The sequence below is a fragment of the Battus philenor genome, unplaced genomic scaffold (genome assembly GCF_028537555.1).
Source record: "Battus philenor isolate CCGP_79_NKW_IND1 unplaced genomic scaffold, ilBatPhil1.0.hap1 SCAF_18, whole genome shotgun sequence".
In the NCBI taxonomy this organism is placed as follows: Eukaryota; Metazoa; Arthropoda; class Insecta; order Lepidoptera; family Papilionidae; genus Battus; species Battus philenor.
The window spans coordinates 6,797,280-6,810,941 of record NW_027181680.1 but is presented as its reverse complement, the minus strand read 5'-3'; the positions used below and the strand labels follow the sequence as shown (position 1 = coordinate 6,810,941).

The 13,662-nt window shown below is 32.0% G+C and overlaps 1 protein-coding gene across 1 annotated transcript in view; it reads left to right on the top strand.

The window, feature by feature from the left end:
• The first annotated feature begins 9,468 nt into the window (after positions 1 to 9,468).
• shd (cytochrome P450 family 24 subfamily A member shade) overlaps positions 9,469 to 13,662 on the top strand; it is a 54,113-nt gene continuing 49,919 nt past the window's right edge. The window contains exon 1 of the mRNA XM_068763821.1: positions 9,469 to 9,641. Within this exon, the coding sequence (XP_068619922.1) occupies positions 9,591 to 9,641 (51 nt within the window). The 5' untranslated portion in view covers positions 9,469 to 9,590. The remainder of the gene's footprint in view (positions 9,642 to 13,662) is intronic.

Genomic DNA, 13,662 nt, shown 5'->3' with positions numbered 1-13,662 from the left:
CAGCAGAAGGAAGGGATAAGCGGCCGGGATACTTAGCATTGAGAGTGAAAAAGTATATTTTGAAGGCAAGAGAGAATGAGGATTTATTTACTCCGCGTGCATTTTAATTAGATGAAAATGCACGCGGAGTAAATGAGAGGGTAGATCAGCTGGCCAAGGAAGCGGCCCTAAAGTGTAAAAGAAAACCAGAATATGAGAAGTGTCCCGTTTCAATCGTCAAGAGATAATTAACGCTTGGCAAGTTAAACGGGAGCGGCGAGGAAGAGAGGCGATGCGTGTAAGGATTGTGAATGAAAGAAAGAGAACAAAAGAAGATGTGATGCATGAAAGAGGATGAGCAATAGAAATTGTGAAGGATGAGAGAGAAAATTAAAACAGTAACAATGAAAAAAAATATTGATAAATAAAGTCTTTGTCTCAAATTTGATAAGGAGAACGGAAGATCCCTAATAATGGGGGCTATATAAAATAAAAAACTGCCCCTTTTCCGGGGGTTCCACGACCCATGCACCACACTACTTCCACCTCAAACAGTCATGAGACTGTAATAGCACTATATACCATTGTCACACAAGCTAGTCACACCGCATTCTACCCCGTGTGCGTTGTTCGAAGATCAAGTACTCACCATACGTCTATTCATTCGCTCATAGACAGGACAATCAGAGAAGGGGTCCGTAACCTCCTTTTACCACTAACTAGATCTCGCTCATTACCGTCCACAACTTTAATACTTCTAAACATCCACTCAACATCTAGTTAGATCAGTAATTTTAACTCGGTGTCTTGCCTTTCTAAAATATTTACGCCCCTTATGTAACATATGTATTTTTTATATTATAACGAAACGTTTAAACTCGTATCAAGTCCACTTTCGAATTGACTCCCTTAATAAACAAATTCCTCCAGTATAGGGCGTGGGCCCTTCGTTAGGAAACACTGATTCAGATCTTCTCAACACATGCTCGTCAGCCACCGGTCCACTTCTTTTGAAACAGTAGTAGCACGTAGACTACTGTGGTTACGCCCACATCTACGCTTGCCTTTGCCGACTTCGCAGTGAATTAAAAAGACTGGAATTGGCTGTGTGAATTTGTACACCTTTTCTTAAGACCCAATATTTAGTTCAATAAATCTGACTTCTGTTTTTCAGTCATCAATACTTTAGCAAGTATAGATTGTTACATTATGCAAGAGTTTATTAGTGAGAGAAATGGCGATTGACTAAAATATTTTACATTATACCTCTCCATCTTGAATTGTAACAAAAATTCACACTAGGGTCTCTGTTGTAAATAGTTATTAACATTTTTTTAAAGATATAATAAATGAAAGGTAGTGACGAGAAGATTCGACTTTACAGGCTGAGATAAAATTCTTCTTAAATTACAAATGACAATGTATGTATTGTAGTATTGTATCAAAATTACCTAACGATATTTATAATATATATTTGGCGATAAAAAGAAATAAATTGACATGGAATAATAAAAACAAACATTCTAAAATAATTTCTTCACAATATTTAAAAATCTATGTTATTTAGACGATTGTAAATTGTTAAAAAAATAAGTGTGGGAAGCCCGGGTAAAGTCGACATGTTAATGAATACTGAGGGAAAAATGAATTTAAGCTAGAGTATTTCTTTTATTATCTTCAATCGCACTTATAAATTACTTTTGGTTATACGAGATAATTATCGAAAATATCTTAATATACTTCTAAAGACAAAGTTTAAAACGAGACCCTGCCGATTATCCACTTTGCCGGGTAGGTCGGCATAATTTATGCATTGTACCAGTTATCACAAAAGTACCTTCCTTTTCCCTTGTGTGCTCACTGATGAAATTGAGAGCATTGGATTAAATCGTGTTTGGGCGTCTTCTGCGCTAGAGGGGTACGTTCTGGTGAATGTAGCACAATCTCAGGATGTTGTTTTTGAAACCCAGAAAACTAATCTTCACTTACGATCACCTACCAATTTTGAAATGAAATCGTTAATGCGAACGGATGTTTTAATTTTTTTTGCATAATCAAATACCAACATTCGAAATTCAGTACGTTTCAACACGAATTATAAATTGTGAAGTTTTTTAAATAATGGCTTCTAGAGATCAAGATCAGATTAAGACTTTCTTCTTAATCTGATCTTGATCTCTAGATTTGTTTAAGATGTTTGCAAAAAGTATCATATTACGACGACGATTTGCTTGTTTCTAGCTTTTCTTTTACAGCATTTATGGTTTTTTTTACAAGAATTCTGATTATGAAGTTTGGTTTTGTTTTTCGTGGTTATTCAATAACATTTCGATTTTCGTTGTACAAACACATATTCTTAAAAGTTTATAATGAAAATAAGATAATAGAACGTAAATCCTATTATAAATTATAAGAAAAACACAGAAAACTCTTTTATTGGCACTTGGACATAGACCCTTTGAATTGTGGCAAATTATGTACAAATATTTGTAGATTGTTGTGTATTTATATCATAGTTTAAATTAGGCCATGTTTGAATTTGAGATTTTAAGTTTTATGCGATGTTGTTTTTGTGTTAATGCTAAAGAACGCCGATGCAGTGTGTTCCTGACATCGTGTTCCTTTTTAAGGAAGATATGCTTCTTTGTTTCTTCAGAAAGAGGATATCGCAACATATTTAATGACTAGCAGCCACGACAAATATTGTTCTGTCAAAATAAATTAGCCTGACGCAGTTCCAACGAAAAAATGTAGAAAAACAAAACATAATTCAGAGTGATCAATTAATTTATTTCAAGTTTAAAGTTTAACATAGAAGAAATAACTTTATTTTTTTTCGCCTTACTGTATTTTAGGAAGGCAGAGTGATAAAATTCTTATAGTCCAATTAATTTGAAGTCGTAAATAAAACACACAACAGAGTTTTTCTTTGTTTTTATAAACGTCAAATTTTGGAAAGGGACTAGTGTTTGACTTGTGTTTTATAAGACATAAGAAAACTTATTTTTTTTTTGTATTCTCTACAACTTTTAAATTTTTTCTCTCCATACAAACTTTCTAGTGCCTCAACGAAAATATTAAGAAACTATCCCAATTGGTAGAGCTGTTTCCAAGCTTGTAATATAATAAGCGATTTATTACCTTTTATATGCCCTGTGCAAATAAAATGAAGCGTATTCATTATTTATTAACCTTTATTAAGAAAACTTAGGAAAGTTTTTACTTGTTATATTCTAGTAAGTCACCAGCTTTCTGATGAAGTTTTTGAACGAAGAATAGTTTTTTTTACAATTTTAACTATTTAAGTTGCGACCGATATAATATTGCCAAATTATTACTAGAGTTCATTTTTTAAATATAAAAATATTTGCCTTTACCACATTATTTTTTTTTTATCTTTTGAGAGCAAGAAACTTGTTTCCTACTTATTTTTTAATAGACGTATCTTATGATAGAACCCTGTTCTGCGATAATTGAGGAGAGGACTGGAGACGATACAAAGAAGGATATCAAGAATAAATGAGAAGGTATGATTTTATTATGTAAGATAGAATAGAATATGAGGATCGATAGAAGAGAATGACTATAGAAAGAAATGTTAAAAAATTATTAAAGACAAAAAATCCTAAGATACGGGTAAAAATTCTATGGTTTTGATTAAGGTCATCTGAGCCCTGTGGGTTGAAGTGCATCGCTTGCCGATCCGTGGTCTTCTCTCCAAAATCATGAAGCCCAACGACTTTCTGGCTTGTCCACTGCCACCATATCTCAAATCCGTTGGGCTAAGTACGCTGTTTTCGGTCGTCTGCGGTCCTTTTCTCTTTCGAGAAAAACATCTGTCAGTTATCACACTGGCAATATGACTCCTTTTTCTAACAGTTTTGTTTTCCGCAAGGGAGCGTAAAAATATGACTTGATCTTTTTTAGTGACCGGTAATTTTTAAAACACCTTCAGTAAAATAATAGCAACACTTCTTATTTTGGCTATTTACGTTAGTTTAAATAACACAGAAAAAAATTTGAAAATGTTGTGAAAATATAGCTTAAAAATGTTTTCAATTAATATTTATTGTACTCCCGATATGTTAGCAATTTTTAAATATAGCTCATAATTACTTTGTAGTAGTTAAAGAAGAATTTTAACTCCGCCTGTTAATTCGAGTTTAGCAGTTTGTAGCACAGAGACGTTAGTATTTATTGGTGTTTAAAACTTTGAAAGTATCGCTAATTATTTTTACTGACAACTACTTGCGTAATGTAACAAGAAAGAAGAGAGAAGATTTGGGTGCGATGAGGCTTTCTTAGAGTAATTCTTTAAGTACTTCTAAAAGGATTCTTAAAGAGTAGTCTATGTCTCTGAAGACATTGACCAATTGTAGTTTTAAAACACAAGGACATCCTGCCCTCACTCGTTTGATTGTATCTAGTATTATGCAGATATTATATGGCAATGTACCAGCTCGATGTTTTGGACTTCACACATAGACGAGCCAAGGGGTTGATTGATAACGATACTTTGGTGATCACTAAGCTTCAAAGCGAGCAGAGAGCATCGGCGAAGTTGCCAGTTTATCGGTATTCTACAGACTGGATTGTGGAGAGTGTGCTTCGGAATTACAGAAAATAATTCCCATATTCTTCCATCAGACAACAAGACGTACGAATTCACGACATCCGTACACAGTTGAAATTCCTTCCACCCGTACTAAGCGTTTTGCTAATATTTTTATAGTGCAAACAGCCAAGGACAGGAACAACCTACCAGCGTCATTGTTTTCAGACAATTATAATCTAGTGGTCTACAAGACAAGAATGAATTGGTTTCTTCTTGGCAAGCATGTACCATCGTAGGCTTCGTCATCGCTTAAGATCAAATGAGATTGAGGTCAAATGCTTTACCGAAAATATTTGCGTTTTCATAGAAAATAGGTCGATACAGTAGTTTCAGTTTCAGCTTCAGCTTTTAAAGTTTCTTAATTTTTTGAGCCTATTGCAATTCTGTGGTGAGTGATAGTTGGCTATTTGTTCTAAAAGCAGTCTAGATAGATATAGCGCCAAGAGTATTTGAAGTGGAAGTGTTGTGTATGGGTTGTGGAACTTTTTGGTTAGTCAATGCGTTTCGGGGATGGCGCATTCTGATTTTAAAGAAGGTTGAAGGAATATAGCAAGCTGTATTCAAAACGGCTGAAGTCTTACCAGCTTATAGGTTTTCTTCCTCGAGGGCCTGTACCGGCGTATAATGAGCGTTAGTGTGATCAAGATTTTAATTAATTATTATTAGATTCAAGACTTGTTTTATTTTTATTTTATTCGCATGCCTCATATGTCGATTGAAAATGATTGAAAAATGCTATGGTAAACTTACTAAGAATTGGAAATGATTTATGTAATCCATTTCAATGTTCGATCAATTAATGTTAACACTATTAGGTACTTTTAATCCTTTTTAGAAAGCTATCAAAATGAAAAATTTATGTGTATGACCCACTTTTACACTAAATTTATTGATTTTTTGATTTATATTATATTTCTTTATGTTAAAATCACATAAACAATTGCTCAAAACCCTTTTTTTTGTTATTACTATAAAAACAATAATACTGACATAAATTTTTAACTTTATGTCTGTATCATTATTTTTCGTGAATTAATATTATTTATTAAGATTTGACGATTATTCGACTATAAAAATGATTAAACTTTTAAGAAAAGGCACATATTTTTTTCGTTATTAAGAACTTTTTTAAAATAATAAAAACTAAATCATTGGTATCTTCAAAATCATTGGTATCATTGATTTTTTTAAACAATTTCACATTCAAAAAGTTTTTGCATAAAGTATATATAGACATTTGTATGTCTGTATATGCTTTTTTGTCTCTTTGTCTATACTATTTGTACCTGGCTGGTTTCGACAAATTAAAACTCATTTTAAAACAAGGAACTAGTTAAAAAAAACTAGCTGCGAAACGGAGCTATTTTTCATTTAATTTTCTTTCTGTCAAAATGAGTGAATTTTATGAAGAAGTTCGAAACATTTTAAAATTGTACACAAAAAAAAGGAAAAAATGCAACGCCAGCTGCTATAAAATGTGACTTTTATTGACCTAATTACGTGCCGAAGTAGCACAAAGTTTTAAGCGTTTTTAAACTGGGAATTTTGAGCTGTATCTCGATTCATTCGCTTAGTTGCGTATGAAATTAACGTCAGTTTTGAAAACGTAGTTTAATATTGCATTCCAAAAGTTACGACGTAGCAGAAGAAATGAAAATTGACAACAAAACAGTTTTGACCCATTTGACAAAAAGGGTACACTGGACATTCAAAAAAGCTCAATATTTGGGTACCACAAAAGCTTACTGAAATACAGCTAATGAACTGGCTAGTTGTTTGTGATTCTTTATTGTAACGCAATGTCTGAAACGTTTTTGAAGAGCTTAATAACTGGAAACAGACAAGAATGTGAGAAAAAAGTCATTGTCGAAAATAGGTCAAGCTTCACAGACACTGGTAAAATCCGGGTAAAAAGGCAATAACGAGATACTGTATGAATGGTGTGCTCATAATAAAATTCGGATCTCTACGGCCAACAACTGATGAGCGACAACGAACATAAGATAAGATAAACGAAAGTAAGAAGAAAACAACCGGAATCAATCAATAGAAGAAATGTAATCTTTCATCATGATTACGCTGGACCATACACATCTTTCTCCAAAACAAAAGTACATCGATTACATAGACCTTCCCCCCTACAGGTTTCCCCCTGTGTCAGTGACTTCAGAATTCTTTACGCAGTTCATGTTATCATCACGAGAACACTCAATATGTCGTCTTCAAGTCTTCATGTATGGGCAGGTCATAAAGAAATGAAATGGACTGGCAACACTACTTGTCTCATTATTATTTCTACAGCAACGACATCATGTCATTGTCACCTATAAGATGGCAAAAAGTTATCAATGTATACATGCGAAGGAATTTTCCCTTTTATTATTTCTTTAACTTTTTATATAGTGTTTATTAAAATGATATTCAAATGTCATAAATTACTTTCAAATTATATTATGTTTATAATATATTTTGTAATATTATTTTTTATGCTGGAATTGTGACGTGATCATTTTTAGTATCGTTTTACGTTGGAAGCAGAACTGTGCCATAATTGATTAAGATAGAGGTTTTTTTTTGTTTAAATGGAGAAATTGAAAACTTTGTAGCCCAACGAAATGGAAACATTGTTATATATAATATATAAATCTGAGTACTAGTCACAGCGACCTCTTCTGTAGAAAACTTGGTCGGTCTTTTTCTTAAATATGCACTGAGAACATCGTTTATTTATCACGTTCTCTAAAAGTATGAGTAGCGGACTAGTTCAACACCGCAGCTCGAAATATGCAGCAAACAGTTTCGCTATCAATTAAAAATTGGCATCAAAATTGGATTTCTCACCGCCGCTGCAAGGCAACTCTTCTTAAGCGCTAAGGTTAGAGCTATTTTTTGGCATAGATAATGTTCTTGGCCTGTTGGCATTTGCAGTGTCTCCTGGTTCGAGATGGCACAACGCTAAAGACACGTAGCTTAACAAACGATTCAGAGAGAAGCTATAGCCACATCGGAATTACTTTTTTGGTTTTATCTGTTGATTGTAAACATCGAATATATATTTTTTTGGTCTTGTGTGTTCTTATATTCGACCTTAAACGAGTCCAGAAAAGCTTATGTCGAGCTTGCATCCACTAAAATCTCTACATCGTTCCTAGAGGGTGCCTTACGTCTTACGCGACAGAACATTAAAAATTAATGATGCTCCAATTTCAACAAACACCTTGTCATCATCTAAAACATTCATTAAGGCCACTCAGAACCGTTGTTTCAGATACTGTTCGCTTCATCACGGTGGGAGGAGGGGAAAGAATTATGCGGCTGTTTTAAATTTTGTTAGCTCGAAGTAACCTTCATAGTTCAAGTTGAAGACATATGAAATTTTAAATTAATTGATCGCAAGAGTTAAATGCAATTGTAAACATTAAATTCTTTGCAGTATAAAAGAAAATTTGTTTACACTATGTGAAGACGTCCTGAACTAATTTTACTTCGAATAAACATTTCTGTTTTGTGTGATATATAAGTCAAAGGTTTAAAACTGTACTTCGTTTTATAGATTAAAATTATTATTAAGACAGTGTACATTATAAATCTCCAGTCTCTATATTCTATCTATGAAGGGTTTGAATATTGAAGACATTCTCGCCATGCTTAGGCTGACTAGTAGGTTCCCTGTCTAGCCAGAGTGTCGTCGTCGATCAATAAACTTTAACGTTAAACGTGTCTGTCGTAAATAGCATTTCAGCTTTAAAATTCATGTACAATATTTATAAAACATTATTTACAACATGGTTAGAAAAATAAGACAATATACTTCTTAGAGAAATTTTCTGTTTTATTTTTAAATAATACAAGTAGTTTATTTTCGTTAGTATCTATGAGTTAACTAAAGACTTACCCCCCATCAATTTAAATCAATTAATTTACTCTCGCATCAATAAATAATATGTCAAGATTATTAATTAAATATATTGTTAAATTAATATAGTATATATAGTTTAATTAATAATAGTGATGCTTGAGTATCACAGTAAGTGAGTTCACCTAATATAAATTCAATAATTAATATCACTAATCTATTTGTCTTTCTCTCAACGTATCGGTAGTGGTCAGTATGAAGCCGTGATAATAAAACACACTTCCTTATTACGAAATAAATTTAAACATAATGAATAAATAAAACAATAATTTAAGATTTTATTAACATTATGTTATGTCACATTAGTTGTTCTTTTATCTTTTTATATTTTTATTGCCCACACTTAAGACCGCTTATTTATACTCTGAATTATTATTTACTAGACACTGTTATTACATGTTTCCATCGCGAGTTTAATGACATTATATCTATTATGATTTAGGTGTATTATAATGAACTTATACAAGCAAAATCACGCTGGAAATTGTAGAGATTAAAGCGAGTATCACGCTCGATACGCATATTTTCGTATTTGTTTGTAGGTATTGCACAACGCACATACCGTTTATGGTACATCAATCAGGAATCGATTATCTGCTAACAGTTGCATGGGACTTGACACATCTAACATTATCGCCAGGGAGTCCTTGAACCAGTTTAATGAGAATTTGATTCGCCAACCGAGCCCTTATCGAATTCTCAATGGGTCAATTACAATTACTGAGCTATTTATCTTAGAAAGTTGGACTAAGTTTCAGTCACGTGTGCGATGCGATGCACCTTGGTGCTTGAGTGGTATCCAAGAACCATAGTTATTAATTCGGGGATGTAGAGCGTGAAATCAAGCGTTCAGACTAAAGCAAGAAGTAGTAGGTTAGGTATATAGGGGCGCAGTGTGGCGTCTTGCTCGCAGTCGGCACTCGCTTGCAGGGGACCCTGAGCGTGCGGTCTACGCGCCGGCACTTCGTCTGTCGGACATATAAAGGAATTCTTATGTGATGTTAGTAAACAATAAGTGTATAAATAAAAACCGAACCGTGGACACACCGTCATTCTCGCTGTGAACTTTATTTGGTAACGATGTCTCTTCCGGGAGTTTTCCTTTTTTCTCACTACGTGGAAAGCTTTTGGGTAAGTAAATTTATATACCGGCAAATTGTTAATTTTGATTTCAGAATTTGTTTAAATAGTTTTACAACACGATTTACTGCTTTTAAATTTTTGTGTATATTGCGGCTTATTTAATTATCTATATCTTAAGTCATTCTCTGCGTGTTTTATAAAATTGTTATCGTTTCGGTTTATAAATAAAAATTCTCACTGGATTAATTAAAAGTGATGCTCTTGATTTAAGTTTAAAAACTATTTCTCGGATGTATTTGTTATTTCACTTAGCAACCTGCACCACGTTTGTAAATGGTCAGACACAAATCAATCCAACCCAGAAGATGGATAAAAACGCATGGCAGTGGAAATTATAAATTATTCAGTAATTTCTTGTACAAGTCTGCTGTGGTAACATAGGAATCGCGTGTTTTGGGGGATAATGGAAATCGTTTGTCATAGAAATTTTTTATTTTAACTACTGTTCCGAGCAAAAGAAGTAAATTATAAATAAAATAATAATTGCGTCTCCTTTATTTTATGTAAATTTCTGTACAGGTGAATATTTTTATAAAACTAGAATGCCGATCGGCAGGGACATTTTTGCGTATTCCGAGCAGTTTGTTGTGGGTGGATTTAATTGTGCCGGTCGCATTGAATATTAAATAAGTTAATTTTGTTCGCTATCAATTAAGTAAACTTAACCGATGAAGCGAAACAGCGGTTACGGTTGAATTACTTACTTTAAAGTTCACTACTTCCTGTGTGTATCAATAATTGTTTTATAGTGTCTGACCTTTCTAATACGTTCATTGAAGGCTGTTTAGGTTTATCCTGTTGCAAATTAAAGGGTACGTGTCGATGGTTACGGAAACAACAAGTGGCATTAAGCGTAATAAAATGAACTAATTGTTAAAGGTTGAATATCGAGCGTAGATTTAATAAAACTAAAAAGCACAACTTCTTTTTTAAACGACGTACTTGTGTACATTTTGTTTATGGCTGACGAGAAGCCAGTTGTTCTTTTCGCGGACGTGATAGTAAGAAAATGTGCGATGTGTATTTTTTATCAGAATATAACACCGCAACTATGTTGTTTGAACTTTAGTTGCAGCATAAAAATGAAATACGGTAGCACTTCTGCTCGATGGTGCAGGTGTTTGTTCGTACGGAACTCTCCGATGTCTATCTAACTCAAACACATTAATATTAAAAATAAATATTTATTGTAATTTTGGTAATCCGTTATAGATTGCAATTTTTATCTTTCATTTAATAATCTTTTTTTTTAATGAATAAAATTTTTGAGGCAAAAATATTTATATATTAAATAAAAATTGTTTGTAAGAAAACCTATTATTTTAACTAAATAAGCTTTATTTGTTTAGAGTCATTTTAATATTATTTAGCATATAAAACGTCTTTTTAAAATCTAAGATATCTTATGATAGGCAATTTCTTTTTTAGTGATTGATATTTAATGCTTAATTACTTATGAGATATAAGTAATAAAGTATTTTAAAACGTGGTGTATTACATATTAAGTAAAAATATATAGTTATTGACGACATAACACGCAAAAGCCAATAATCATATACTAGATTTGTTTTCTCCGTCCTTTAAGGATTAGACGTAGTATATACTTATTTGTTATACGATGCTGCTGATGTTCATAGAAATGTATACTGTGTTATTTATTTATCTCTTAATTGCTACCACTGAATTAATATTTTTTTTCCGTAAATTATTGCGACTTTTACTATTAATAAAAATTCAGCAACTAAAATTTTAGCTGAAGGCATTCACAGGTAATAATATTTGATAAAACTATGCAGTATCATTGAAATAATTTTACAAATTTAGGAAAAAAATCTTGTTTGGTTGCAGACAGTTCAAACGTCATCCCTTATTAATATAGTACAAAGAAATGCTTCTATATTGTGGTAGTATTTATTAATATTTTAGAAAATTTATAATTATTATTTTTAAAAAAATAACCTTGATACTGACTAGAGTAAGTGACCGTTTGTATATAAATACAATGAGTGAACAAAATGCTGAATATTCAACGTTGCGGTTGAGTAGTCTCACGCATTACAGAACCACCACCGTCCGTAAAGACACGCCGTTCCTTCGGCCTAGTGTATTAGCATCCTCACATTGCACGGAATAATTTTTAATTGGATCTTGTCTAACTATAATTCATTGTTGTGATATATTCAATTAAATAAAAATAAAAATATTTAATTGTACTTATCGTCAATTATTTTAAGATTATAAGTAGTAAGCAACCACTGGCTCTGAATACTGGTATCTACTGAAATCCAAAAACTCAACAGCCGCTCTTTTAAAATTATGTTTAACAATTAGTTAGACGTATACGTCATAATTTACCATTTTTTATTCCAAACAGTGGTGTTTAAATGTTATTTTGTTCCGATTCGATGGGTGCTCTAAGGAATAAAATTGCTGACCTATTATAGAACTTATCATCTTTAGACTAAAGTTAAAAAGGAGTGCTAGTTCCCGTAAAATCAATAATGTAATATGTAATAATGGATAAGTTACTTTAATGAGCTCTAGACTATGCGCCTTCTGCTGTTTCCCATATCAAACACTGTAAAGCTTTCAATGTCAACAGCAGAACGACGCTAACGACGGCAAGTGTGCTCCATCCGAAATGTAAATTAGAAATTAGGAATCAGTGTATACAAGTGTCACTTGCTACTAAATTATAGTTTACTGTTAAGAGGTTGAACGAGCATCGATTAAACTGCCGTTTATATAATCTTAAATTTTACTTTTTTATTTTATTATGTGTTCTTTAATGATTATTTTGCAAATGGCATCGGATACCCCATACGTTCTCATATTTCACAAAAATGTTCACTGTTCTGTTATTTATTCAAAATACAACAGCTGCTGTACCTCCCAAGCATCAAGACAAAACGTCCGACATTTTGGAAAACGTAGGCGATAACTGTTAAACACACTAAATACAAAAAGGAACTGCTAATTACATATTATATTAAAAGTAAATAAAAATTATTATATTACAGAATTCTGAGTTGTTTAGTTGCATACAAATCTTTAATGGTAATTTTTTTAGTTACTTTTTGATTAAGTTAATTTTTAATGTATCATTTATAAGTACAATATTTGTCAAGGTTATTCTATCATGGCGTCGTTTCGCATGAAATAAAATTAGCGGGCCAGAAGGTTCACGCTATTAATGATATTAGTTGACTTTTAAATAAAGGCGCTTTTAAGAAATACGATAACGATTAAATGTTAATGAGATTGTATTGTGTTTTGTTGGGAATTATTAAAAATTGTCACGATTTATACACGAAGAATTAATAATTTTAAAACAAAATATATTTTTTTAGTCAATTTGTTAATACTATTAAAATCTATTATGTAAAAACAAAATCTATTTTTAGATTAATTTGAAAAAAAGTCAGATTGGTATTATTTTGTCTGATATTTTAATTATACAAAACAGGTTTACTATGTGAACTTCTGCTACATTTTTTTTACATGATTCAAAATGTGTTGATTTTTTTTTATTTTAATTGGATCTTTGTCTAAATCGTATTAAAAAAAAACTTCTTAAAGATAAATTGCATTGTTTCACGAGACATCAACGAAGAGTAAAAAGACATGAGACGAAAACTGTCGTCTCGCTTAGTGTATAAATATAGGTTAATAAATTATTAACAAAATGTTTTTTCGATCTTTAATTATGTTTAATTATCGATTGGGTCGATAATACCGCTTATTTCCCTGATATTAAAGTTATTCTGACTATAAATCAGAAACGCTAAACGCTATCAACTGTTTGGACGCAACGACAAATTTTATTGGCTATAAATTTTTTAGTACAAGTTTTATGTTGTCGGTGTTTTCATTTTAAGTTTAAGCATTGAATTTGATGAGCGTTAACTGGCGTATTCCCTGACAGATCAAATTGCTTTGTTTGTGGTTGCCCTCATATTTTTGCACAGGATATGTTTCTTTACTACTGGTTATTATTCATTATCATCAT